This window comes from Drosophila suzukii, chromosome 3 (assembly GCF_043229965.1).
Source record: "Drosophila suzukii chromosome 3, CBGP_Dsuzu_IsoJpt1.0, whole genome shotgun sequence".
Taxonomy (NCBI): Eukaryota; Metazoa; Arthropoda; class Insecta; order Diptera; family Drosophilidae; genus Drosophila; species Drosophila suzukii.
The window spans coordinates 68,940,678-68,966,952 of NC_092082.1; the positions used below are offsets into that span (position 1 = coordinate 68,940,678).

Genomic DNA, 26,275 nt, shown 5'->3' on the forward strand with positions numbered 1-26,275 from the left:
CTTCGAAAAATTTAAATTTTCCGCAGATGTTTCGTAATTTTTTCCAATCGATCGACCTTTTGTTAATATTTTTTAACAGAAACTAATAAGTTTAACAACAAAAAAATAAACGACAATTTTTTAATCCTGAAAACGGAAGACATTTTTTTTAAATCAATTTTCAAACCAAGCTTTTTTAAGGAATATTTTTTATACTCTTCAATGCTTTTAATTTATCATATAAAAATAGGTCAAACTGCATACTTTATAAATAACATGGCTACTAATGGTCTCAGCAGAAATTAAATAAATAAATAATTAGAGAAATTGATTGATAAACCGTTTCTCAAGTTGTTAATTGTAAAATAAATAAATAATTAAACATTACATGCTGAGTAATAGATTAACGAACCGATCTTGATCGATATACAGACTTTTTCTGTCACAATATATCTTAAGAATATATATATATATCTTACAACGGGTTAAGAGCAATGCAAATTATGATTACTGTGAAATGCTGTCGTCGCCACCAAGTCGATTGGGGGTATGGATTATAGAATGGAGACCTGAGCGATAAATGCACCAGCTGGGTGATCGATTATGGTGGAAGTTGCGGCGGCGGTCGCTAATCACAATAATTGATTTGTAAATATTTTGATTTAGATTGCAATGCTAATTATGATGGCAGCCACTGCCGCCATAAATTATGAGTGCACTATCCGAGTGGGCCTTGAGTCTCCACGCAGATCTATCGGAACAGAAATTAATCATAGTTCCCGCCGCACACGGAAATAGATGACGTTAAAAAAATAAAAACACCAGACGTCAACATGTGCCTCCTGTGCCTGTCACTGCCATTTTTCTATCCCATCCTGGTGTTTTTCTACTACAAATTCTATCTGCCCGTAATGGCAATCGCATTTCAGCTGTGGAGAACCCCTTATCATGCGGATAACACATTACAGGACGGAATAACCAAAGAAAACTCAAAACCAGTTGACCAAAGAAAATGTCCCGTTTGTGGCAGATCTATTATTCTTGGCAGGCGTTGACACTTGACAGTTCTAAAAATGGTGGGAAACTAATGAATCTAAATTTTTACCGCTCGTTTTGGGCTCCTAAACATCTCTCGACTTGGAAAGACACACTTAAATTTTAAAGACAAAATTTGTAGTGTAGCTTTGTATCAAAATGCCAGTACTGGAATTGTTTATTGTTATGGACAATGTGTATCATGGATTGCGACGTTGCTTTGGACCTGAGAAGTAACTAATTTTATATTACATTTTTGAAGCAATCTTAAGTTTTTTATTTCCTTAAAGGCCTACTAGAACATCCAAATGGCCAGCTAATAATCCTCTCAAAAAATTGGAAAAACGCCGTCGCAGGATAGTAAAGAACAAACGAGGGCCGCATCTTTCGCGAAGGAATCACTTTCCCAGCAACGAAGAAAGCAAAGAGAGTGTTATTACCTCATCCGAACTAAAGGAGTATTTCACCTGTGGAAAATTCCCCGTACCGATTCCTTTGAGTTATGATCCAGCCCCTTCAAAAGATCTGCTAAATCGCCGGCGTCTCCAAAATCGCCCGCTGATGTTGAATGCTCGCCAAGTTTTTCAAGTTCAGTGGGGCGGTTGGTGGCAGAGGTGCTGGCCCACTCTTGTGGCAGCCAGTATGCAGGTCAGTTATATATAATATTGTATTTTAGAAATTCCAATAGCATATTTCAATCCCAAATATCATACAGATGGGCTGCGGATCCTCGGTCCTTTGCCATTCGCTGTTGGGGTTGTACGATGACGAGGAATACGATCCACCAATCGTGCTGCTCATGTGTTACTTTGGGCAGGCCTTTAAAAAGGTAGTGAATTACCCATAGTTAAGGACAAGAATACATTAATTTATCCATATATTCTACCCCTTAGCTTTGCAAACAGGCTGATTTGGCCATTTGCAGTTATGGTCATGGGCCCAATTACATAACCACCTCGGCCGCCATGGAATTGATCGACATCCGCTACTTTTTTCAGCAAATCAACAATGCCTTGGTGGACTATCTCCTCAGGGTCGCTTCCGTTTCCGAAATATACGCAAGCCAGTCTATGGAATAGAATAACTTGGAAATCCTACAAAAACTTATGAATCAATGGGCACCATAAACTCCATCTAGGCTATGCCTTTATACACTAAAAAAAAGGTTCTAGCTAAGTAACAATCCAAAGCAAATAAAAAACATCTTTAGAATTCATCTTTAACACATTATATTTGTAATCTTTAATTTTTTAAAAATTAAAATGCAATTAGGAACAGGATTTAGGTTTTAAGTAAAATGTCAACTATACAAATTATATAGTAAATCATAATCTCAAGATCAAATGCTCTTATGCAGTTTCATTGGAGTGCACTTCGCTGATATAAACTATTTTCTTTTTGCCATTGCACTTTGAATTTAGTGGCCACTTCGTTTACAAGGTGTGGCTAGCCACATAAAGAAGTCTCTTCAGGACTTTGCTGATAGATGGAATCACCGCGAAGAACCAGTTAGAACTTATGATCTGCAAGTTGGGCACTAAATTCGTACTCTATATTGGAGGCAGGTGCTTGGATTGTTGGTTTTTGTAACCATGGTGTAGTTTCCCCTTTTCGATTGTGGTAAGCAAAAGATTCATGAGTCAATTGGATGGCGCCTTCCACCGAGGCAATGAATGTCATCATCAAGTGGCCCGAATCGGTGAAGAATTATGGGGGCGACACATGCAATGGTCGTCGGCAGATCAGATCTGGCCGGGATCGGGATCGGGATTGGGATCGAGATCGGAATCGGAGTGGTTATGCTCTGCATTCCTTGGCGCGGGTGCTTACCACATGACGATGACAGGCAAATGAATCTCATTTGGCTTGCCAAAATATTTATGCATCGTTCGCATTGACTTTGATTTCCCTGCAGTTTTTTTCGGGCTTTCGGCTCTTGGGCCACGCCCAGAGATTTGGCGAGCTTTATTTATGGGTTCCATGAATCAAAGGAAATCTGTCAAACAAGTTTATGACACTTTTTTGAGCCCACCTCCTGGCCCCGCCCTCTGGTTTGGGTTTCGGCAAACCGTTGACATTTTAATTTGGCAGCCATCGATGGCAATTTAATAAATTTGCTGCCTGATTTTAATTGGGTTCGGCTGGGGAAGTGTTGAGCAATTGATGTTATCATCTGGTCTGGGCCCAAGTGAAGGGCACCTTAGGCACACGAGGGACCCTGAACTTGGTAATGGAATTGGGGTGGTTTGGGGAAGAAATTAATACTATTTTTGGAACAGGTCTAGGGGTGTTACCTTTAAATTACCGAAAACAGGAATTTTCTGTTCTGACGCGTATTACAAGACTTAAATTACGGAAAGCATTGATTACTGTATCTGAAAAAAAAAAATTAGGTGTAATAAAAAGTAATGAATCTCCTTGTCCCATTCCGAAGAAAATCGTATTAATTAGTTGAGCATAAAGACCATTTCAGATAGAAACAACACGAACTAAGTAGAAATCTATAATAAATGAAAAAGTTAGACCCAATGGATCGTTGTAGAGATGGTAATATTAGACTTAAGTTACGGAAAGCATTGAAGATTAAATATAACACTAAGCACTATACTTACTTTGTAAAATTGATTAAAATTAGGTGAAATAAAAAGTAGTGTATTTCCTTGTCTCACTCCGAAGAAAATCTTATTAAATACTTGAGCATTAAGATGATCAAATCTATGATAAAATAAAATATTCTATTTACTAAACCCTGTAGAACCATTATGGAGATGGTCACTCAGATTTCCTTAATATCTATCCACCTTTTTAAAAAACAACCTTTCCATCTTATCTTACTGAATTCAAATTTCCAAAAGCTTCTTGTCTTTGGGCTGCTGGAAGAGATTCTTCCACCGTCTCTCCCACAATCAGTCAAGCTGTCTCATAAGAATGTCGGAGACACTCAATAGATCGCTTTCTTCCAGAATCTACATTTATGTGAGCAATCTTTACTGTGCCTGCCAACGAAATCGATATCGATATCGCGGCTATTAACCAAATCAGTGGAACGGCTATCTATTGCCATGTATGAGAGAAATTTATGTAACTTTGCGGCAATAACAATTAATAAAATTAAAGGAAAGACAAAGACTCGTTGAGGCCCAAAGTTGGTGGCCAGAGTCGGGTTACTCTCTAAGTCCCCCATCCTATACACGTCGTTATCAGAACTTAATCAAAGCAGAGACAAGGAAAGAGCATTGAGAAGTTCTCTTGCATTGTATGCACTTAGAAAAAAAACCTTGAAATCATTAATGAATAGGTAAACATTTTAACACGAAAAAACAATCAATTATCATGGCCAACAATTTTATTTTTATGGTAAGGATAGCTTTTAAACTCCTATATACTAGAAGCTTCATTGAGTTACTTAAAATTCTTAAAGAAAAAATCATTTTTAGATTTGAAGAAATGTGTGCTTTTCAAAAGTTCCAAAACTTACAATACTTTTTATATTGTACATGATCTTGAGTTTTATAAATTTGGATTCATTGGCGAAGTTTCTATAAATTGGAAAATTCACTACCCCTTTACAAAAACGGTTTTATATAACAGATAATTTTCAGAAATGATACCTTTTAGATGCTTTAAAAAATATGGAAATTGAAACAAATTTTATAAACCTCACTGCAAATATTTTTTTTAAAAGAGTAGGATATTTTCAGATAATAATTTAAACATGTTAGGACCTCTAAAATTTTAGTAGTGCACATTTCTCCTGTTTTAGATTCACTTTATTTTGATATTTTGGATGGGTTAGGAAGCATCATCTAGCGCCGCTCGTAAAGTTGGCCAAACCGGCCGGTGGCGGCCAACAGATGGACCGTTAACACAGCCAAGATCACAAAGAGACAAAGAGAGAGAGAGTGCGATCGAAGATCGGGGAAGATCCCAAGTCTAGACTGGTAATCCTGCGGAGATCTTGTACGGCGATAAACTTGGATCTCTGTCTGATTATAGCGGCCTAATGTGACAGCCGCGCGGAGTTCCAGTTCCTCGGGGAGTGTTTTTTGGTCACCTTAACTGTAGTTTGAGTGATGTAATTGGAGCGGCTTCTATTTGTGACCGCTGCCAGTTGGCCAGTTGCCTGATTTCCAGGTTGCCCGGTTTCCTGGGCTCTCATAAATCACCATGTTAGAGGGGCCTACGAACTTGCTATATGGCATATGCCCGCAAACCGGCTTGGCCAGCATCCTTGGCCAAGACCCCTTGGCACCCTTTTTTCTTCTTTTCCGGAGGTGAAGCATCGGGTCCACAGAAGTTGCGATCCCCCCGAAAGTCCCGCATGTGCCATTGAGATTTATGTGTGACAGGCAGCGCCTCGTGAAACGGATTGCGTGTGGTCCCCATCCCCTTTAAAATCTCTGTATTATTCCATTATTTGGGGTTCAGTTCTGTTCTGTGTTTATTTTTTTTAATTACAACTCAATGAACTTCGAGTGAACCGGCACAACAGGTGGGCCCCTTTCTCTCACCTGACACAAAGTGTTCTTAAACTGATTGAGCCGCCCATCAAGCATTGACATTGAACTTTTTATTTGATCAGCCAGTGATATCATCAACCAGATTCCAGCGAAACCAAAAATCTGACTTCGAATCTGGGATCTCCGGGATTTTTGTTTTTGGAGGTTGGCTCGTATATCAATTTCAACTTTACCGTTAAATGATGCGGCAAACCCAAAGAATGCGCTCTGTGGCAAGCCAACCCCCTTGAAAAAATATTACCTAATCGCACGGCCTTTAGACCCCAGACCGAACCCAAATCGGATAGGCATCGACGGAATCTTCGGATCACGGAGAAAAAAAAATACAATGACATTAAGTGTTCTTGAATTTTTCATTTTATTAGGCATACCAAATTTTATAGGTACTATCAGAAACATTATAATCAGAATTGTAATTACTATGTGTTAATACCCACATATTTTTAAACTAAGGTGCTTTTTGGAGATATTTTTCCTTGTGCACTTCCAGTTCCCTCGAAAACACTTTAAATGCCAGACTAATTAACCAGCAAAGGGAAACCACCGCATGAATTATTAAAGAACCCTCAGGCCTGGCGCTAACTGAAATTTTTTGAACAACTGCGCTTTTTTCGGGACTTGCGGACACTAATTGAAACGACTTTATTACTACCAGAAGAAAGGTGGAGCAGGGAATAAAACCAAATACGCATTGCGATTTAAACGACTTTATTACTACCAAAAAGAGGAACAAAATATTGTGCATTTTATATCGATCGTTTTGTGGGTTTTCTGGCTTGCCCTTGGGGAATTTTACAAGGCAAGAAGGCGTCAACACACACATTTTTATGTGCCAACGGATCTTTTGGACCATCGGATCCTCTTTCGGATCGCTTGGCGCCCTGGTGGACGACGGTCACTTCTTTTACAACTTTCGCAGGAAATGGATTGGAAAAGGGAAACACAATGCCTGGCTTAAAATTAAAACTAATAATTTACGAGCTCATAACTGGCGAGTAAACGAAACCCGACGATGCTGAGAAGGGCGACTCTTGGCGGCCCAAGATCGATTTATTGGAGCAAAACCCCAAAGTGTCAACTATCCTGGGTTATGAACTTCACCTGAATCGGGCTGAGGAAATGGAAAAAGGATAGACTGCGTCTTGGGTTTCGCGCGACAGCGGAAAATCTAGTGAAATTGATATTTTCCGTTTCGAAAACAAATGGAACTGCTTAGAACAGAGAACATTTCTATTGAATTTTCTTGGTAGGGGGAGTGCAACAGGTTTCTTTAGATCATTTTATCGTCTATCAATGGGACATTTGTTTTCCCATAAAATATTTCGACATTTTTATTGATTTCTAGTTGCATTTTTGTCATATTTCATTCCTGTGCGCTGTTGCAGCCGAATGAGTCACTCACAATAAGTTTATTTGTTTTCGATTTTTGCGTAGACCGAGACGCGTCACAAGCGGAATTTGGGCATGCCCAATAAAAATCCCCAATAGTTAGAGGCCGAATATGTACTTTTGCGTCAAGAGCGAACCGCAGAAATTCTCGACGGCAGGATTTTTAATAGTTTCTGGAAATGTTTGCCACGGATCTGTGGGGGACTACGTGCCTAAGTTCGCACGTAGTCCCCTTTTCCAGTGACTCAAAATTGGCAAAAGTCAATAATTTTAATAATATTGTCACTTATGCGGAAATAATATTTTGGGAAAACCAGCTCAGGTGCGTCCATTACTGATTCATATTTCAATTTTGAAGTTAGAATGCTAATGTGTTATATGATTGAATCTTAATTTTATAAAGCCAAAGTCGGTGAACGTTTATATATATGAAATTAGAGGCACAATGTATTAAAAACACACACACACATTAAATTTATTTTTTTGTTTTAAATGTTAATATTTAATTAATATTCAAATCATATTATACTGATTTCTGCAATCGCTTAACAAAAATTTCCCTCTCTCACTTATATTTCAAATGCCCGCCAATTTGCCCGCAGGCAAAGTGTGTTGATCTGGCAACGCTCTATTAACTACATGACTAGTTTTGGCTACAATCAATTAGTTTTACGTTTTTACTAGCTATATTTGAAGAGTTTTTGAGAATTTATAAGGGAAAAAAACAAAATGTTTACCCTTAAAAAGTGGGATAAATTATTTCTTTTTATTGCAGACCCAATAACTATCGAATGAATCACAACGATATCTGTTATCTGTGAATCTACTTGGCAACCCTATTTACGCTACGCATTTCCCCACTACGTTACGCACTTCACGTCCTTCTATTTGTCACTAGCTTAGTTTTTCTTGCTCGTTAAAATTCGATCGCGATGGCGAGTGCAGTGGCTAAATTAACAGTTAAAACTGGCGCTATAATAGCCCAGCGATCGGGAGTGGGCGTGGCAGTTGGTCGATCGGTCAGATTTGCCAGCAGTTCGTCGCAATCCAGTGGAATTCGGGGCCACAAATCGCGAAGTCTGCTAACTTTTGTGGGCGGCAGTGCCGTTTCTTTGGCTGCCTTAGCGGCTTTCATTAAGTTGCGATCCTCGGAAAACCCAGTGAATGCAGTTAGCCTAAAAAGACGCATGGTAAAGGAAAAGCGTGGAAATCGTGAGAAGCGCTAACAAGTGTGCCGAGTGTTTGGTGTGGAAAAGTCAATAATTGGATGAAAAAGACCTGCGCAGCTATTTTTAGCTTGTGGCATGTCAGTTCCTTACGTTCTCATACGTATCGTTCGACGTAACGCAACGGGAGTGTTTTCTTATCAGCTGTTCTCGGTCGTTTTGTTGTGCTCCGCTCATTCGCTGCACTATGTTTGTTTTTACTACCCAATCGCCGTTTAATTAGTCTATAAAATTGATTAAATACTTCGATTATTTTGTGTGTAAACACTACGTTCGATTAAAAGACAACTTTTGTTGTCAACACAAGCTCACGAAAATTCAGCTCAGGGTCGTTATCAATAATGTAAATTGATTGTTGTTGTTGTCGTTGTTGTGCGTGTCCAAGTTCAATGAAATAGCAGCAGCTACAACGACTATTTGTCAACCTGTTGACATTGTCTCTGGGGTAGACCTAAAAAAATGAAAAACTTGTTGATGTGAGTGCCAGTTTGATAAGGTTTTTTGTTGCGTGTGATTCAGGGTGTGAAGTTTAAATATTTACATCACCTTTCGTGCGATTGCTCATCAGAGATTAGTTTGCTGGCCGGGAAATTTATTAGAAGGGGTACTTTACCATTTCGTCCATTGAAAATGTTCTACGAAAAAAAAAAAAAAACATTAGTTGGCCAGATTTATTTATTACTTACAAATATGTAAGTGTAACCAATTATAGTTACTTAAAAATCAAGTAAAGATAATATAAATTTAGAAAAAAAATTGAATTGTTATTTATGTTACCTAAACTAAAAGAAAGTATTTGTTTTTTTCATGGTACCCTAGATATTAACGGGATATATTTCCTAAGCATAATTGAGGCGTTATTTTCAATCGTTAAAATATAAAAATGTCTTTGTATCTATCCTTTAAAACATTGAATACAAAATTGTTTTTGAAATGGTTTAAGAAATTGTATGCTTACATTTTGGTCTTTATATCTATGCAGTGCAAAATGGTATTTTTAAACGGCTCAAGGAATTTATACTCACATTTTTAGGAGAGTTTAGAAATCATATCTAAGAAAGTCCCTTAAATATCTTCAGGATTCCTTTTCCAGATCTCAAATTTCCCATAAAATTAGCATATCTTGCCATCAAACATTGTATTTAAAACTCCCAAGGCTGCAGCCTTTTGGAGTTAATTCCAGCGCCATGCCACACACCTTGAAAAATGCATGATGAAGTGGCAAAGTAGTTAGTCCGATACACCCACGCACCTGCAGGCGGCAAATACATAGTACGAAGTGGAGCTGCAACTCCCCCGAATGCTGACAGAATGCCAGTTACTGAAAATTTATCTATCAATCGATCTGGTTGCCGATTTGATACACCCACCAATATCCACATCAACAATAATGCCCAATGCCAGACGCAGGCGTGGCTTCGGTCTCACTTGCATTATGAGCCGGAGTTTGGGACCTCAGTTTTGGCTTTGGATTTGGCTCTGGTTTTGGTTTTGGCCTGGCCCTGACATGTGTTATGACAACTGCGCCTGATGATGATGAATGAGTTTTAATTGTTGCCTACAAATCCAGCGCCTGCAGCCATTTCGAAGCTCCTTGTTCTTGGCGCAGGGTTCCGGAACAGTGGTTAAATTTTAATAAATTTTCATTTTTTTTTTGTATTTATAAACATAGAAATACATAGTTTTGACTTAAAAAAAATATTATCCATACAACTACACCTATTTTTAATAGAATTGATTTTTTCCCGTATCAAGACCAAATATATATTGAATATGGACAGTTTAAATAAAATTGGAAGTTAGACATATGGGATGACCCATATATTTATAATCAGAAAGTGATTTCCCTAAATATGTCTTATAAATACTTACATTTTTAGTTTTGATTAGATCATAATTGGAATGGATCGTAATCCTGTTAGGCCAGGATGGTAACATGATAATTGGGTTTCAAAAAAATACTTCAGGATGGTACAAACTTTTAGGACACCTTTCTTTAGTAACCATTTTTGAGATAATTAAATATTTAAATTTATGAACTTCTTAAAACCGAACTACTGTTGCCTCTGCTGCAGTTCGAATGATGTCAGCTTCGGTTTTATGAGGAATTGTCCCTGGCCCCTTGTGGTTTCTTGGGGGCGTGGGCGTGGCCGCGAAGTGTTTGCTGCACATGTCTAACATTCAAAGTGGCCTTTGTTCGGATCTGTTTTTTGGGGACAGGCGGCAGACAGGGTTTCTGGTGTCCCCAGAGCGAGAGTTATGGCCTGGGAGTTGTCTTTGCACCACAAATAAAATACAATTGAGTCATTCGCCCTGTCTACGAGTATGCGGGGAAAAATGATTACTTGTTGTGGGTGGCATTAAATGTCAGATTTATGGAGGATCACTGCCGGCAGCATGTTCTCAAATCAATTTGACACTTTATTTGCCAAACGGCCAACGTGGGAATCCTGTCCGGCGGCTCGTCCAAATCCCCAATCTCGAATCGAATTAAATGCAGATCATACATGTAATTCCCGATGCAAGGGGAGTACGGCAAACCGGATCAAATTAATATTTCTGAGCGCGATTGAGGTGCCACGGCTGGGCATTAATCAAAACGTCACCAGATCAGACCCGTCCAGATTGCAGTCCCAGCTTTTGTCCACGTCGGTCCGCCTTTGTGACCAACCGGCGGAAATTCGGCTCGCCGCGATCCAATCGTTCGCTGATTTATTTCAATTATATTCCCCACCAAATACGCACAACGGCATATTAAGTTACCATCCATCGATGGCCTGATTAATCTCTACCAATCTGAAATCTGAAATCCCGCAGCGCGACGATAGCGAGCTGGAGAACGTGAAGCTCACGGCCCGGGAACGCCGGTTCATCAAGTTTGCCTCCGTGGAGTTCGACGATCAGCTCTACATGACCCCGCAGGACTTTCTGGACTCCGTCGTGGAGCAGGAACCCAGACGTAAGCATAGCAATTTATTTATTTAATATTTTATAATATTTAAATTATCTTAAAGCTCGTCTTAAACGTCGCCAGCTCTCTAGCGATGAGGTGGACAAATACAAGGAAAACACACCTGCTTTGAAGAAGGGTTCAACACGTCTATTTCGCAATCTAAGAGATAAAGGTAATTTATTAGAGATTCTGGTATTTTATCTTTTAGTCGATCTTAAAGTACTTTTTTTAAAGATAAATAAAAGTTTTTTTTCTTTGAAAAAGTTAGGATCTTAGTAATTTCTTAGTAAAGGCTTACAAACTTTTGTAATGCAAAGATATCACTACAGCTGCAATAAAAATACTTGTTTTTCATTTGGAATCTAGTCACTTATCTGCAATTTCGAATAAATTAGAATTGCCAAGCAGGTTCGTTTGTTAAACTGGCCATTTCAATAAATTCAATTAGCAGACAAGATCTGATAAAAACAGCACATTAGGATAATTTATGGATTGGTGTACTATACAAATGCTTAAGTAATGTTTTGTACATTGCAATAGAGTCTATCAATTGATTAGAATCTGGTCCACAACTTCCATTTTGTTAAGTAAGTAACTAAGATATTTTAATTAACTTTATACATTTTCCTTTCAGGCATTATCTCCTACACGGAATATTTGTTTTTGCTCTCTATTTTAACAAGTAAGTGGGCTCTAAATTTACTAAGTAAGGTATTTATGTAGAATACAATCTTTATAGAGCCCAAATCTGGCTTCCGCATTGCCTTCAACATGTTCGACACCGATGGAAATCAGCGGGTGGACAAGGACGAGTTTCTAGTGGTAAATAGGGATTGGTCTTGCCCATCGTATACTCATAATTCATATGGGTTCCTCCAATTGATTTTATTTACTTATTATTTAATATCATTTCAAAAAATGTTTATCATTAGATAATTTCCATTTTGGCCGGCGCTTTAAAAGACACCCAAAATGTCGATCCACAAACCAAGCAAATTGTAAGCATTTCATTTATTAAATTAAGCTATAATTTAATGGTATAATTTATGAATAATGAAAACTCATTTGAAATAGCTGGCCCTAGGGCTCTGAAGTAAGCTGCACATCACTTACACTTAAGTTTAAGTTTATTTTATACTCCTGATTTTTGTATATTTTATTTTAATTGATACCCCCTTTAAAAACGATTTCGATGGCAGCTGTCGCGTTTAGTTTCCTACGATGAGCAAAGTCAAATGAGGAAACCCATGGCAGTGCCTCAAAGGAAGAGGGGTCTAGTAAGTGTTAGCCAATAGAGTTTCCAAATAGTATTGGCTTTGCTTCGCGAAAACTCCGCTAAAATTGTAAAGACCTCGATATATGCTTGGAGCATATGTAGAAGCTAAGCTTAGTTACGTTGTGTTTTGTTCTTTTTAATTATAGATAAGTTTTTGAACTTGCTTTGCTTGGAGTTATCTTTATGTTTTCATAGAGATTTTGTTTAAGAGTTTTCTATTTTGACTTTTTATTACGTTTTAAGCATTTTGTTTTGTTGAGTTTTGTTCCTTGCGCTTTTTGTTTTGTATACCAAAAACAGGCCTACACCCTAGAAACGCTCCACCACTTGTTAGACCCTTACTAAACCACCTAACTTCTCTTCTCTCCAACCTAACCCAAAATCCTGCACAAAAAACAAAAATCTATCCCCAAAAAACCGGCATGTACATAAAATCCCAGATGGAGCGCATTTTCAGCGGTGCTTGGAAGGAGAAGCACGGCGAACAAGAGTCGGAGGAGGAGCTCGAGTCCTCCGCGCCCACTCCCCTGGAGGTAAGGTCTTCCCGAGTCCCAAGCATGAGCCTGGTGTGACTAACTAATGGGTAATCCTCCTCTCCAGACTATTGCTAATCCTCCATCCCTTCAATCTTTTCCACCAGGGCTATGTAAACGATGGCGAGGGACTGCAGCGTCGTCATATGGTGGCCACCACCCTGCAGCTGCACTTCTTTGGGAAACGGGGCACTGGGGTGATCAACTATGACAACTTCTACCGCTTCATGGACAACCTGCAGACGGAGGTGCTCGAGCTGGAGTTCCACGAGTTCTCCAAGGGCAACAGTGTCATTAGCGAACTGGACTTTGCAAAAATCCTGCTGCGGTACACTTACCTGGCCACGGATGAGTATGATGTCTTCCTGGAGCGCCTGCTCGAGCGGGTCAAGGATGAGAAGGGCATATCCTTCCATGACTTCCGGGACTTTTGTCATTTCCTAAACAATTTAGATGATTTTACGATCGCCATGAGGATGTATACCCTAGCCGATCGGGCCATTTCAAAGGGTAACCTATTCTTGGGTTTAAAAAACCAGAGATTTTAAATATATATCTCTTTCCCAGATGAATTCTCGCGTGCTGTGAAGATCTGCACCGGCTATAGTCTCAGCCCCCACTTGATCGACACCGTGTTTGCCATCTTCGATGCGGATGGCGATGGCCTGTTGTCCTACAAGGAGTTCATTGCCATCATGAAGGATCGCCTGCATCGCGGCTTTAAAGTAAGTGGTCGTTTCTTTGATTACAACGAAGCTCTGGACGCCTACGATGAACCCGATTATCCCCTGTTTGTGGCCTGGCGAAATCGGGTGTGCCGGCACCTGGACTACTTCATCGACAGCGATGCACTTTGGCACTGATTTTTTAGCTAAATTTAATTTAATTAACGACTTTCCTCGTTTTGTTTGCCGCTCTTGTCCTAATCTCGCTGACCAGCATTGATTGTGTGTGTTTGTCTAGTTATTGTCGCGCCTGTAAGCGTTTTATGCTTTAAGCCTAATGATTTAATTCTCTTAATTTTAGTTTATTTTTAAGACAATAACCCAGCTCAATGACATTTATTTTAAATATTATTAATTTTAGTTTTATGTTGAATTGGCCATATAACCATTAAACACTGATATTGACACAGAATTGGTTTTTTATTTGCTGCACATTTGTCCTCGGAAAAACATTTTTGAAATGCAGAGGACAAACCTTAAAAACTATTTTAAATTTTCTTTCTTACCTAGAAGTTGTTGTTTATTTTAAAAACTGCTCATTATCATTTCTATATCATCGAATCGCTTGTCGGAAGTCTGTCATTTGTGACTCACTCGTCTAACAATGAACTGCGATTATATTGTCCAGGTTAAAAGTCCAAGCGCCAGCTGATTAGCAATGAGTTGTATTTTCTTTCCCTAGCAAGATGTTGTAGACCCCGACGAGCGTCTAAAGGTTGCCATTGAGGTAGACACGCCAAATGGTGAAGAGGTTAGTGGGCAGCGGAACCCACAAACTCTTTTTCTCTCTCTTGCTGCTTATCGATCACTTTAGTGTCTCCCACTTCATTTTCAAAATGTTTTTCACCACCTCGTCGCTTAAAACTAATCCTAAACACATTGCCTTACAGTCCGTGGCCAAATCGGAGGGCTGGGACGCCTTCAAGTACTGTGTACGCAACGAGATGAAAACCATGATGAAGTCGGCCAATTAAATCGGACACCATAGCAGCATCGCACAAACAACGAGAAAACAACGCCAAAGTGAAACAAATGCTAGTTACAAAACCTTTCTTCTAAAGAACCAAAATCTCGTGTTTAGTAATAGTTTTTATATTTGTTGATCCCTTGAACTATTTATGAATTTGTTATTAAACTAAGCTCCCATCTCTTATAGCCAAAATTATGAGAAATTGTTTACAATTGGCAGTTAAGCCAATTTGCATCCTTGTTATACATGTATAGCGAAAATAAAATTGTTTTGTAAAATTCGTATTACATTTTTATTTAGTTTTCATTTTGATTAGGCTTAAGAATTCTTAGAAAATGCAACTCGTTATTAAGCATTAAGTTGTCCATCAACTGAAACATTCCATTCTTCAACTTTACAACTAAGTGCTTTTATAATAGGTATAAAACTAAAAACTTTCTGCTTGTCGAGGATCTCCACGAGTGGGAGGAGTGTTGGGATAGGTCTCTTAACTAATGCATAAATATACAATAAGTCTAAGTACTATATATATAAAACTCGAACTATTTGTCTAGGTCAATTTGCACTTGGGCATTAAACAAAAATCAAAAATTATCACAGTTAAATTGCGTGCATTCGACAGACGACACACTACATTATTCTTACTCGGTATACAAAATAGTTTCATTTATGTTAATTATCGTTGAATATTTTTGCTAAGAACTGAATTGGGAATCGTTTTGGAATAGTTGCATATACACAAATTGCACAATTAAATATTAATAATTAAATTAATAAATGACTAAAACTAAATCTTGTCTATTCTGATCTGTTGGGTTCAATGCCCTAATCCTGTGTTGAAGGCGGTAGTGTCCAGCTTACGTACTTCTCCTTTTCCTGTGTGTCCTTGTGGCCACCGTTGTAGTTGCGATTGTTTCCCGGCTTCGAGTAGCGCCGGAACTTGAAATTGGCAAACACATCACGCTTGCCGTCCGGATCCAGTGGTTGTCCATCTGGCTCCATATTTCGCTGCAGCCCGACTCCGGCAATCGGCAACTCATCGCTAGGCTTACGGAAGTTGTAGAGCCCCTTTCTCTGCTTCAACTGCTGAGCCTGGCTGCTGGCTGGCGGGGGCGTCTTTTTCGGACTACCAATCTTTGGCAGCGGCTTGGGATCCCGCATCAGCATGGGGAACAACGCATCATCCGCGTCAAAGTACCACGGACGTGAAAAGTGATAGCCGGCACTGTAGTACGGCTTGAAGATAGGCTCGTTTGAGCAAATACTGAACGCGTGATAGGCATGTGATATTAGCTGCGGAAAGCGGTCCACCCAGTAGTTGGTGAACTCATGCGGTATGCAGCCCAGCATCTCCTGGGCGGCCGGCGTCAGCTCGTGATAGTGATGCTTCTTGTTGCGCAGAGCACGAAGCAAGTCTCTCACACTCGCGCCCATGTAACCGCGATACTTCCTCAAATCATCTGTAATCATGGGGTCCAGATGCACATTCCAATCGTCTAGTACGACTATTTTTCCGTTCTTCTCCAACGATTTAAGGGGCTCAGCATGGAACTGCAACTTTTCCACACGGTCACTGACATCCTGTAGGAACGAGAGCATTTTGGGCTCATCCCAGAACAGCGGATGGTTGCCAATACAGCGCGCAGGCGGACGTGATTGCGGATCCTTGTGTATCATGTCTGATATTAGTTGTTCAGCAAGTATCTAAAGAAAACGACGGAATGATTAGTACGACTGAAGCATAACTTTTCTTTAAATTACTTACAATTCGGCTGACTTCGCTGTCGTCTTCTGTGCGCAGCTTGGCCAGATTGTACTCATGCGAGAGTATATTGGCCTGACGCTTCAGATTGTCTCCAAAGGCGTGGTGACCCCCACTCAGCACATAGTAATAAACACAGCCCAGTGAGAAGATATCCACAGCAGTTGTCTGTAAATAAGGGATATTAATTTCGGAATATTTAGAACATTATGTTAATATTTATTACCGTTCGCTGGGATCGCATCATTTCCGGGGCTATCCATCCATCGGTGCCAGTTACACCCGAACGGCGGGAGAAACTGGTCTTGCCAAAATTTAGCTTCTTGCAAAGTCCAAAATCGGAGATCATTACACGGACTTTGCCCTTGGCGTCTGGTAGCGAAATCAGAACATTCTGTGGCTTGATGTCGCGATGTACAATATCGAGGGAGTGCAGATGACTCAATCCAGCTGAAGCTTGGCTCAACACTTGCCAAACATCGATGTGATTTTGCAGTTCCAGCGATCGATCTCCTTCGGTGTAATCCTGCAGAGTGGCAGCGCATAGTTCGACGGCTATGTAGCGGAACTGGCGATCCTGTTCGGTGCAGAAGTAGCGCACCACATTCTCGTGAGCATCCGATTCCCGGAGAAGAGCCACCTCGCGGTCAGCGAAGGTGAAGCACTCGGGCAGCAGTCGTTTTACTGCTACAAAACGCTCCTCGAAGGTTCCCTTAAAGACAAAGGTACCCTCGCAGCCCTTGCCGAGCACCTCATTCGTGCTAAAGCTGATCTTGCCCACTCGCACCTGTCCGTTACCCAAATCCACTAGGTCCTCGGCACTCGTATTGCTTCCATTGCTGCCGGTGCTTCCATTAGAACCATTCTGGGCTATGGCAAAAGTCTTTGAGCCGTTCTCGCTCTGCTTTTGCAACTCCCTCATGGTGCTGCAGGTATACCAAAACAGGGCAATCATTCCCAGAACGATGACTATCAATATTTGATGCACCTTTCCGCTCGGATGCTCCATAAACCACTCGTTGATAAATGCCTGCACCTTATTGCTGTTCTGCAGAATTATTGTCTTCGTCCGGTTAATGGTGTTTCCATTTGTCCGCTGGTCAATGCCAATTTCGACTAGCTCCGGATCCGTTTGCACGCCAATGTCGGCGGCATTCTTTTCATTGTTGGCCAATAGACCGTAGCCATCGTTGTAGTTGTGAATGGTGGCCAAACTCTGGACCCCCTTGCTGCCAGATGGTGTTGGTGACAGCTGGAGGTTGCCATTACCCTCATTGGGCATATTGTAGTGGCCCAACATGATGCCTGGATGCTCTTGCAGGACATCTTTAATGTAAACAGTACGAGGATCGGTATCCTGGTTGTTGTTCTGCTCTCCAGTAGGTCCGTCGAGAAGTTTTATGGGTGGTGATGTGGAAATCCGTGGAGTGTTTTTGTCCACCAGCGACGGCAGGGCGTAAAGGCCCTTTTGGTGCTCGCCCACATAAAGTGATTGGCTGGCAAATGAAGGAATAAATTAGTAAGGAATAAAGAGCATAGAAATATGCATACTTACAATAGCTTTACGGTATTGACATTCCCAGTCTTTGACTCCTCTAATATGGCCTGATAAGCCTCATCGGAAACCGTTGTAAAAGGTACACTGAGTAGGCCATCTGGTCCCAAGAGGAAAGCAGCCACCACTGGACTGCTAAGATCACGTTGCCACAGAAATTTACCATGTTTGCGATCCAAGGTCACTATTTGGCCATTGCTGGTGGTGGTCAGATGAATGTATTCTGCAAAAAAATGAAATTATTAGATACTACATAGAAACTTCACATATTTTAATAAGTGATGTTAATAGGACATCAGCACTCACCATATTCCTTGGCCAATTCTGGAGGAGCACTCACAGCATTGTAGTCGTAGAAAGTGATATTCCAGGGCTTGGCATTTTTGTTCTTGGCCAGGCTGTCGTACATCATAACAGTGTACTGAGTTCGACCGAGATAAATGGCCCGCGATGTGGCCCAACCAATTTGCTCCCCTTCTTTGCCATCCATGGTGGCATCTCCGAATCCCATGACCTTCTCCCGTCTACCCGTCTTGGGATCCACCATATACCAGGTGTCGCTCTTCTTGCCGGAGTACAGGATTCCATCGGAGGAACGGCAGGGGGCATTGGCCACTAGCTGGGGAATCGTATACGGTAGTTTTTTGAGACTGCCCATCTGACCCAGCTGGTAAATGCTGCCATCTCGAGGATCGGGCAGAAAGTGTGGGACCTGCACATTCTCCTGGGGTTCTGCTACAATGGGAGGATCTAAAACATAAGGATACAAATCATTAAATAAAATGTACATAATTTGAAATTAATATAAGCCGTTTAAAAAATTAACAGTTTAATAGATAATATATAACATATATAAGTTAGATAATTATTTTGCGCAGTATTATTACCTTCTAAGTAATAGCCATTTCATGCTGATGCAACATTGAGAACAAGTTCCTTACTTTATGCGACAACATGTATTTACAACAAGTAAAAATTAACTTTTATATATTCCATGTACTGTTTGAATTGTTATTATCGTAAAGTCCGCTAACTGAAGCGAATTCATTAAAATGTTTGTTTATAACAACAAGTAAGTTATATATTCCCGGTAAAAAAGTACATTTTTAAGTCGGCTTCCTAGCATGTTTTATTTCTTTTAATTCTTAGATTTTGTTTTTTAATAAGTGTACTTAGTATTATGATTCACAAGTAATAAACATTTAATGTTGATAATTTCCCAGAACCAAATAAGTATAAATTAATATTAAAAATATTTCACAGACAAGGAAAAAAAGTTATAAAATTCCTGATTCAAGAACTGATAATTCCGCTGTGTAAATTTGATTCTTTCTTTATACAATATACAAAAAATGTTATAAATTTTACATTTTATATAGTTTTTCAACATTCTTGCAAATATTGTCTTTTCAATCTATAAAATCTACAGGTTTTTTATGGTGAACCCCCTTTGTAGTAAATTATATTATATCAAGTGTGCACAGTAAATATGTACATCCCATTAAATTTCCTGATATTGCTGCAACTAAGGTAAACTAACTGTAATAAATAAAAACCAGAACCTGTTCTCGATAAGGCTTATCTCGTTGTACTTATTATATGGGAACGAAACTGTAATCTATAATAACCCCTCTCTCACAGCCGAGCACACATTTGTGCTGCACATTAAAGAACATGGATATTTTCCACAAAAATGGCCGAATAATTTAAGCGGGTTTTGGCGCAAGAGGCAAAGTCAAACCAAACAACAGTTGGGTAAATAAGAAATAGACCTGTGAAGTCAGAGCTGATCGTTTCCGAAGTGTTTATGCCAGCCGTGTTGGCAATTTCTGTTATCACCAACAGTTCGCTTAAGGCAGCAAGCGTTAAATTCTTTTCCAAATGCAAATGACGGAATGTTTTAGACAAAATATAATAATTAGCAGGCCGGAATTGTCAACAAATATCGGGTAATGAAAGCAAGTAATTTGTTGTAGTGCCCATCCTTATCAGCAATTAGTTTCAACCCCAAACACATGGCTGAATAAAGAATACCGGCATTAATCGAGTGTTGCCACAATTTCTGGGGCAGGTCATTTAACCCGCCGCGGCACTTTCATTAGCACAGGCTTTCTAATTGTCTAGCGGTAGACGTAGACAAAACCTGATTTCGACTCGTGATGAGGTAATAGAACGCAGGCCATATCGGTACACAGATCTGGCGTGTTGGACCCGGCGAAACGCCGTACATAGGTAATTACCGCGAATCAAAAACAAATTATTTGCATGAATAACTCACAGAAATATCATTTAAATGCTGCGCTTTATGTGGAAAGCCCCAGGTCAGATGCTGTCCACATGTTTGTCTGCCTGAATTTTCAATCATTTGCAGTTCCACGAAGTCAGGCGACAGCATGAAATTTCTAATAATACGAATGGACATACATGTGTATTGCAGCTATCACATAAAATAATCTTTCCGGGGCGTGGGTTTATATTTCAGAAAAATTTAAACAAACATATGGAGGGCGTATTGTCCAGGGAATCATTTGGCATAACTCCAATATTTTAGTTTTTCGGGTAATTACAGAGAGTTTTGCAGGCATTACTTATCAAAAAGTAAATGGTTTAAAGTGGGAAATACAATCACGAACCCCGTGGGTGCTATTAATAGCAAGAGCCCAAGTGAACAGGGACCAAGTTAATAAAGAACGCTCGATGGAATTCAATAAATCGAACTGAGACTACCCTCTTTTCAGTTCGAAATTAATTTAGGAAATTACGTAATTGAATAGACATTATGACTATTAATATCATTATAGTTGCACTAACCTAAAGGCAAACTACATCAACCCATTTAATCCGATTAAAAGTCCACCTTGTTTACAAACTACACATGTTTTCTTACCACTATGACTCATATAGCCTCACCAATTCCGTACGAATCTTAGAGGTTAATACGAAACAGCCAAATGACCGAAAGATTAACGCACTCGAGCCATCGAAAATCAATACGTCACGCTGATAAATCGTAGGAATATTCAATGAACCGAAAGGAAAATGGCTCAAAGTCCCAACCACCCACAACATGAAGGGTATGGACGTACAGCAACTGGTGACATGGCGCACTGGCTGGCAACTTAATTGGTGGAATTGTGTGCCGAGAACGCTTGTCGAGATTGCGTATATATGTACATACGTGCGAGTCTTATCAGGCCACAGGCACAATACAATACAAATCATAAGGCAGCGAGAGTGAAAATAATAAATAATAGAGCCCGAATGGCGGGAGATGGATCTATCCTAGAGTATTACATCTTCTGTGCGATACGAAACTTGCGATGAGCTCATCGAGCGCATGCTTGTGCAACGCATTTCGCACATTAAATGGAGAGTGCAACAGCCTGGGGAAGTGGTAATTTTCCAGGCGGGTAAGGAGATAGTATGGAAAACCTAAGATAAGCAGTTGTAGATCTTAATAGAACGCAGTTAATGTAAATTTAACTTTGCAAATACCGCGGGAACTTAAATAACTGCTAGAATTTATATATTTTTTAACAATACAAATTAGGAATGCAAATAAAATAAATTAAATTTTGTTTTTGAAGGGGATTCAAGGTAATATTCTAACTTTATACTCCGTAAGAAAGGCCTTAAAGTAAACAAAATATGTTTTTTTATAAAGACCTTTATAGTCCACTATTCTTAGAGCTTGTGATTCACTTTAATTTTCTTCAAAAACTCCACTTTTTGAATAATACTTTTTCAAATTCTCCTTTTTTTGAGGCCAATTTTTCAACTCTAATCAACTTTTTTTTATTTCGTGATTCACAGGATACTTGTTTACGGATTTCCACCCGGAAACACCGAAAAACTTATAAAACAAATATTTAATTTTGATATAATTTTTTAGAAGCCTAAACATTTTGAAAAAATATGCAATGGATATCGTCTTTTCTGCCTCAAATTCATGTTCTCAAAATTAGGAAGGGGAAACAGTCATAAATAATCTTACATTTTTACTTCTTTTTTTGAAAGTCTAAAAATACCCAGTTCTGATAAGAGGGAACCCTTATAACCCATCATATGCCTGAAATCCCACACTTGGGCCTGAAAAATGGGGGTAATGCCGTGAAAGTGGGAAACTTCGGAGTGCCCGCGTAATTACCATCTGCTATTGTCCAGCGTATTTCGCTGGTCACCGGATCGATGGCCGTCAGTCCGCCGCCCAAGGTGGAGAACACCATCAGCGCCTCCTCGTCGCGGGCCAGGTCCGTGCAGTCCTGCGGGTGGATGGGAAACCGGGTGAGCTTATGACAAACATATCGCGGGCGGCTGATGAAATATTAATTTGGGGGGACCCAATGTTAACCCTTAGTGGGTCATCGAGGCGCGTAAATCCGCCCCCCAACTCACCGTCTTCTCATCCTCGCCGCTGCTGACGACCTCTGCCGAGTCGGCCTGCTTTGCCTTGGCCAGGGCTGATGCAATAGGCCCGCTGGCCAGCAGAAATAACACGCAACACGAAATCACAACGCAGAATCTCATTTTGCAAAACACTACGCTTCTACAGCCGGTCGGGGGGTGGGGGGATGTGAGAAAGAGAGCGAGAGAGAGAGGGCACTAGTTTCTGCGATTTCCGATCCGTTTTCAGTTTGCACTTGCAGTCACTTTTGGTTTGTTGTTTCTGGCATATTATCGCCCCTTCTTAATTGCTTTTCAATCCGTAAACACTGTTGCAGCTGCGCCGGGGCTAATTTCACATGTTCTTCGCACTCGCGTTCAATATTTTCCAATTACATTCGCCATTGTTGAGTTGCGTTGAGAATTTGTCGAGTGAGCGGAGTAGAGTGACCGAATGGTAGAGGCGGAAAAACATCGATGGGAACATCTCTCGCGCTCAGATTTTTCAGTATTTTTGTGCTTGACGTAAGCAAACGAGAACAAACGTAAGCAACCGTAAGTGTCGATGTTAACATCAATGTCATTAAAATATGTTTAATTATTTAAATGCAATTGAAATATCTTTCATTATTAAAATGTAATTTAAATATCTTTAATTATAAAAATGCAAGATAAATATGTTTCATTATTAAAATGCATTTTTAATATGCTTCATTATTAAAATGCAATTTAAATATGTTAAATTATTAAAATGCAATTCAAATATATGTGTGTGAACGCACTAGCAAATATACCGGCTGTTATCGTTACATATCGATTGGCGCGCCAACTTCGATAGATTACACAATGCGGCTTGTTTTTACGGGAAATTCTGTTTTTAAACGCCTGCTGCACACGGAAATTGCCGGAAAGTATGCCAAGCAGCAGCCGCGGAACCTCAAGGGCCGGAGCAAGAGCTCCCAGGAGTGGCTCACCCGCCAGCTGGCGGATCCGTACGTGGAGAAGGCCCGCATGATGAACTATCGCTGCCGGAGTGCCTTTAAACTGATGGAAATTAATGATAAATACGGAATCCTGCGGCCCGGGGATACAGTTCTGGATTGTGGAGCTGCTCCTGGTAGCTGGACGCAGGTGGCCGTGGAGCGGACCAATGCCAACGGAAAGCAGGAACGTGCGCCACAGGGAGCCGTCTTCAGCATCGACCTGTTGCATTTCCATGCTGTGCCGGGTGCCACAATCTTTGGCGGCATGGATTTCACCTCCTCCCTGTCACAGAAACGCCTGAAGGAGTCTTTAAAGGACAGAAAGGTGAACTGCGTGCTGTCCGACATGGCGCCCAATGCCACTGGTGTAAGGATGTTAGACCAGGAGAGCATCACGAACCTCTGCTACGAGGTGCTCCGCTTTGCCCTGGCCATGTCCGCCCCGCAGGCCCATCTGGTGGTCAAGGTGTGGGACAATGGGGATGTGCCCAAGCTGGAGCGGGATATGCTCAGGTTTTACGAGAAGGTAAAGCGCGTGAAACCCCGTGCCAGCCGCGGAGATTCTGCCGAGCACTTCTTGGTGGCCAGGAACTTTAAAGGAACACCGGAAAGTTAAGCTAATATAGCCTAGTTCAACTTAGATTAAGCCCAGTTTTTAAAAACTTGTTAAGTCATTTGTTTCATTAAAAATGTTATTGTTAATTCTACTATGCCTTAATTTCAAAATAAGAAGTAAGGGAGTTTTCATTAAAAACATTTATTCTAAAAACTTTGTAACCCTTATATATGAAGATTTAAGGGGAGTACTTTGATTTTGACTGTCCTATATATATTTATTTAAAAACTCAACCCGATGTATTCAAGACATTTCATTAAAATATAGAGGAGACTAATTGTATAGACTACTTTAAGTACGCTTCTCCTAGTGCTTGTAGTGAGTAAGGTGATTGATCATCTCGTACAGCCATTTGGGCTGATCGTGGGGAGCCATGTGCCCGGCATTGCGCACCATGATCTCCACCAGATGTCCGGCGTGTTTTACATATCCGGCTACCTCGTTATCAATACGCCAGATCTCACGGGGAGCCACTTTATATTTGTCCGAGCCGGGGAACTTGAGATGGTTCAGGTAGTTGCGAGTCAGAGGATAGGCCACAATAATGTCCAGCTGACCGCTGTAGATGCACACTGTGTAATGGGCCAGCAGTTCGGCTATCCAGGGAGCCACGCTGTCCATGACATCCTTCTTCAAGTGAAGTTCCACCTTGTTCTCCTTGTCCAGGTCGTGGAAGGGCTTGTTGCCCACATGAATGGCCCGACGAGTGGCACCCGCCTGCAGGAAGTTACCCAAGCTGGCGCCATCATCATCGTGCGTCTTCAGGTAGTTGTAGTACCAGTTGTAGCCTGTTAGGTTGCTGAACAGTGAGCCATTGGTCAGATCTCCGTTGATCAGGGAATCGAATACGTCGAAGGCGCAATCCATATCGTGTTTTTCAATGCAGGCGGCTCCCTTCGCCTCGGCATCGTGGAAGCTCTGCAGACCGTGCTCATCGATTAGGCCCAGCTGGTAGAGATAGTCCCCGTACTTCAGCTGATGCAGTGGATCCGAGAGACCGTTTCCAATAGCCACGCCCTTGAGCGGCACATAGACGCGCGTCTCGATGGCATTTTGAACCTTGTGGATATGGTAGGCCAGGGCGGGCACATACTTTCCGGCATAGGACTCCCCGGTCACCCAGAATCCCGAAGAGTTGCGCCACTCGAACAGTTCGTACAGTTGCATCACAGCCTCGTGCAGATTGCGGCCAACGTCCCTCTCGTTCTTGGCATAACCGGCATCTTGATCCGTGAAACTAAAGCCTGTGCCCACGGGATTGTCGATGTAGATGAGGTTGTGCGTCTTGCTCCAGGTGTAGTTGCGCTTTTGCAGTTTTCCGTGGTCGTCCAGCTCCAGGGGACCGTTCTCGGTGAACAAACCGAACAGGGAGGAGGCTCCTGGGCCGCCCTGTAGCCACAGAACCACTGGGGCGTATTCCGGCTCCTGCTCGGCGGGGAAGTACCAGAAGAACATGTTGGAGTTGAAGCCCTCATCCACGGTCAGGTAGCCGGAGTAGCTCTCCACTCCATGAAACTGGGAACCCACCACGCGGGCCAGTTTCTGCACATCCGCCTTGTCCATGGAGGCATTGTTGATCAGGGGTGTGAGGAACAAGGGCTCTCCGGGATCCACTCCATCGTCATAGAACTGGAAGCGAGGGTACGGATTGATGAAGCTCCGCCGGTAGGGGCGTTCCCCCTCCCTTCCCTCAGCTCCATATATGGCGACTATAGCCGCGATAATTAGAAATGCGCAATGAGTTGCAGTTCTCATTGTTTCACTGCGCTGCTTCGACTGAAAAAGATACGGAACTGTCAGTGGTTGCTTTGTTTCTGCTTCCAATTGGTGTTTACGCCCCGACCTACTCACCGATCGGCCGATAATGAGCTATATAATCAGTTCTTTCACTCTGCCTTGCCTCCTTTTTCGCACAGCCGGCGAAAAACTTTCCAATGATCTTTCAGTGTAGCCGGAGCGGTCAAATAGTAGGGTGGTCTGAATATATGTACATATCAGTTCAGCTGTGATTTTCTTTGGAGGTATTCCAGATTTAGGGTTGCTTTAACAAGTGTAAGCTATGTATTTTATTTTAATTGTATATAGTGCTTCAAATAAAACTGTATATGAAGATTTAAAAATGTATCTATTTAATTATATTTATCGCAGTAGTTCGAACTTTTTTTTTATAATTTTAAGTTTTTATGATTTTTAAACAAATAATTATAAATTTTAATCAATAAATTTCACAGATATCTCTAAGCGAATTATAGGGAAACTTGTATTGATGTATAGGTATGTACATACAGTCAGTCACAAAAGTATTTGTTGCACTAAGCTAGGGGAAAAGTTATATTTTTAAAGTAGTTATTAATTCCAAAATGGTGAAAT

General features: G+C 40.8%; 5 protein-coding genes across 22 annotated transcripts; 3 read left to right on the forward strand and 2 right to left on the reverse strand.

Annotated features, from left to right (window-relative positions):
* The first annotated feature begins 747 nt into the window (after positions 1-747).
* Positions 748-2,226, forward strand: LOC108015572 (uncharacterized). Its single transcript, XM_036816819.3, has 4 exons — positions 748-1,247; positions 1,305-1,662; positions 1,730-1,843; positions 1,908-2,226. The coding sequence occupies exons 1-4, from the start codon at positions 1,174-1,176 to the stop codon at positions 2,091-2,093; spliced, it is 732 nt and encodes a 243-aa protein (XP_036672714.3). The 5' UTR covers positions 748-1,173; the 3' UTR covers positions 2,094-2,226.
* A 5,565-nt stretch (positions 2,227-7,791) lies between these two features.
* On the forward strand, positions 7,792-14,895 carry MICU3 (Mitochondrial calcium uptake 3). Of its 18 annotated transcripts, none has more exons than XM_036816643.3 (12): positions 7,792-8,113; positions 10,967-11,108; positions 11,164-11,274; positions 11,737-11,784; positions 11,842-11,924; positions 12,035-12,100; positions 12,302-12,379; positions 12,819-12,911; positions 13,016-13,421; positions 13,479-13,636; positions 14,319-14,387; positions 14,527-14,895. In XM_036816643.3, the coding sequence occupies exons 1-12, from the start codon at positions 7,856-7,858 to the stop codon at positions 14,608-14,610; spliced, it is 1,596 nt and encodes a 531-aa protein (XP_036672538.3). In that variant the 5' UTR covers positions 7,792-7,855; the 3' UTR covers positions 14,611-14,895. The 18 variants fall into 18 exon arrangements, with proteins under 18 accessions (XP_036672538.3, XP_036672540.3, XP_036672539.3 ...); XM_036816644.3 differs by having other exon boundaries at positions 7,793-8,113; positions 13,019-13,421; XM_036816645.3 differs by lacking the exon at positions 12,035-12,100.
* On the reverse strand, positions 14,872-22,756 carry Ire1 (serine/threonine-protein kinase/endoribonuclease Ire1). Its single transcript, XM_017082073.4, has 7 exons — positions 22,319-22,756; positions 22,071-22,185; positions 18,230-18,673; positions 17,924-18,146; positions 16,595-17,864; positions 16,372-16,536; positions 14,872-16,310 (listed from the first exon to the last, which is right to left on the reverse strand). Exons 1-7 carry the CDS (start codon positions 22,448-22,450, stop codon positions 15,432-15,434), a joined length of 3,228 nt encoding a protein of 1,075 aa, XP_016937562.4. The 5' UTR covers positions 22,451-22,756; the 3' UTR covers positions 14,872-15,431.
* Positions 22,757-23,105: 349 nt separating this feature from the next.
* Positions 23,106-25,492, forward strand: Mrm2 (Mitochondrial rRNA methyltransferase 2). The gene has a single exon (XM_017082044.4). It carries the CDS (start codon positions 23,153-23,155, stop codon positions 23,903-23,905), a length of 753 nt encoding a protein of 250 aa, XP_016937533.4. The 5' UTR covers positions 23,106-23,152; the 3' UTR covers positions 23,906-25,492.
* On the reverse strand, positions 24,031-25,898 carry LOC108015956 (venom serine carboxypeptidase). The gene is made up of 2 exons (XM_017082090.4): positions 25,757-25,898; positions 24,031-25,681 (listed from the first exon to the last, which is right to left on the reverse strand). The coding sequence occupies exon 2, from the start codon at positions 25,658-25,660 to the stop codon at positions 24,212-24,214; it is 1,449 nt and encodes a 482-aa protein (XP_016937579.4). The 5' UTR covers positions 25,661-25,681; positions 25,757-25,898; the 3' UTR covers positions 24,031-24,211.
* Between the last annotated feature and the right edge of the window lie 377 nt (positions 25,899-26,275).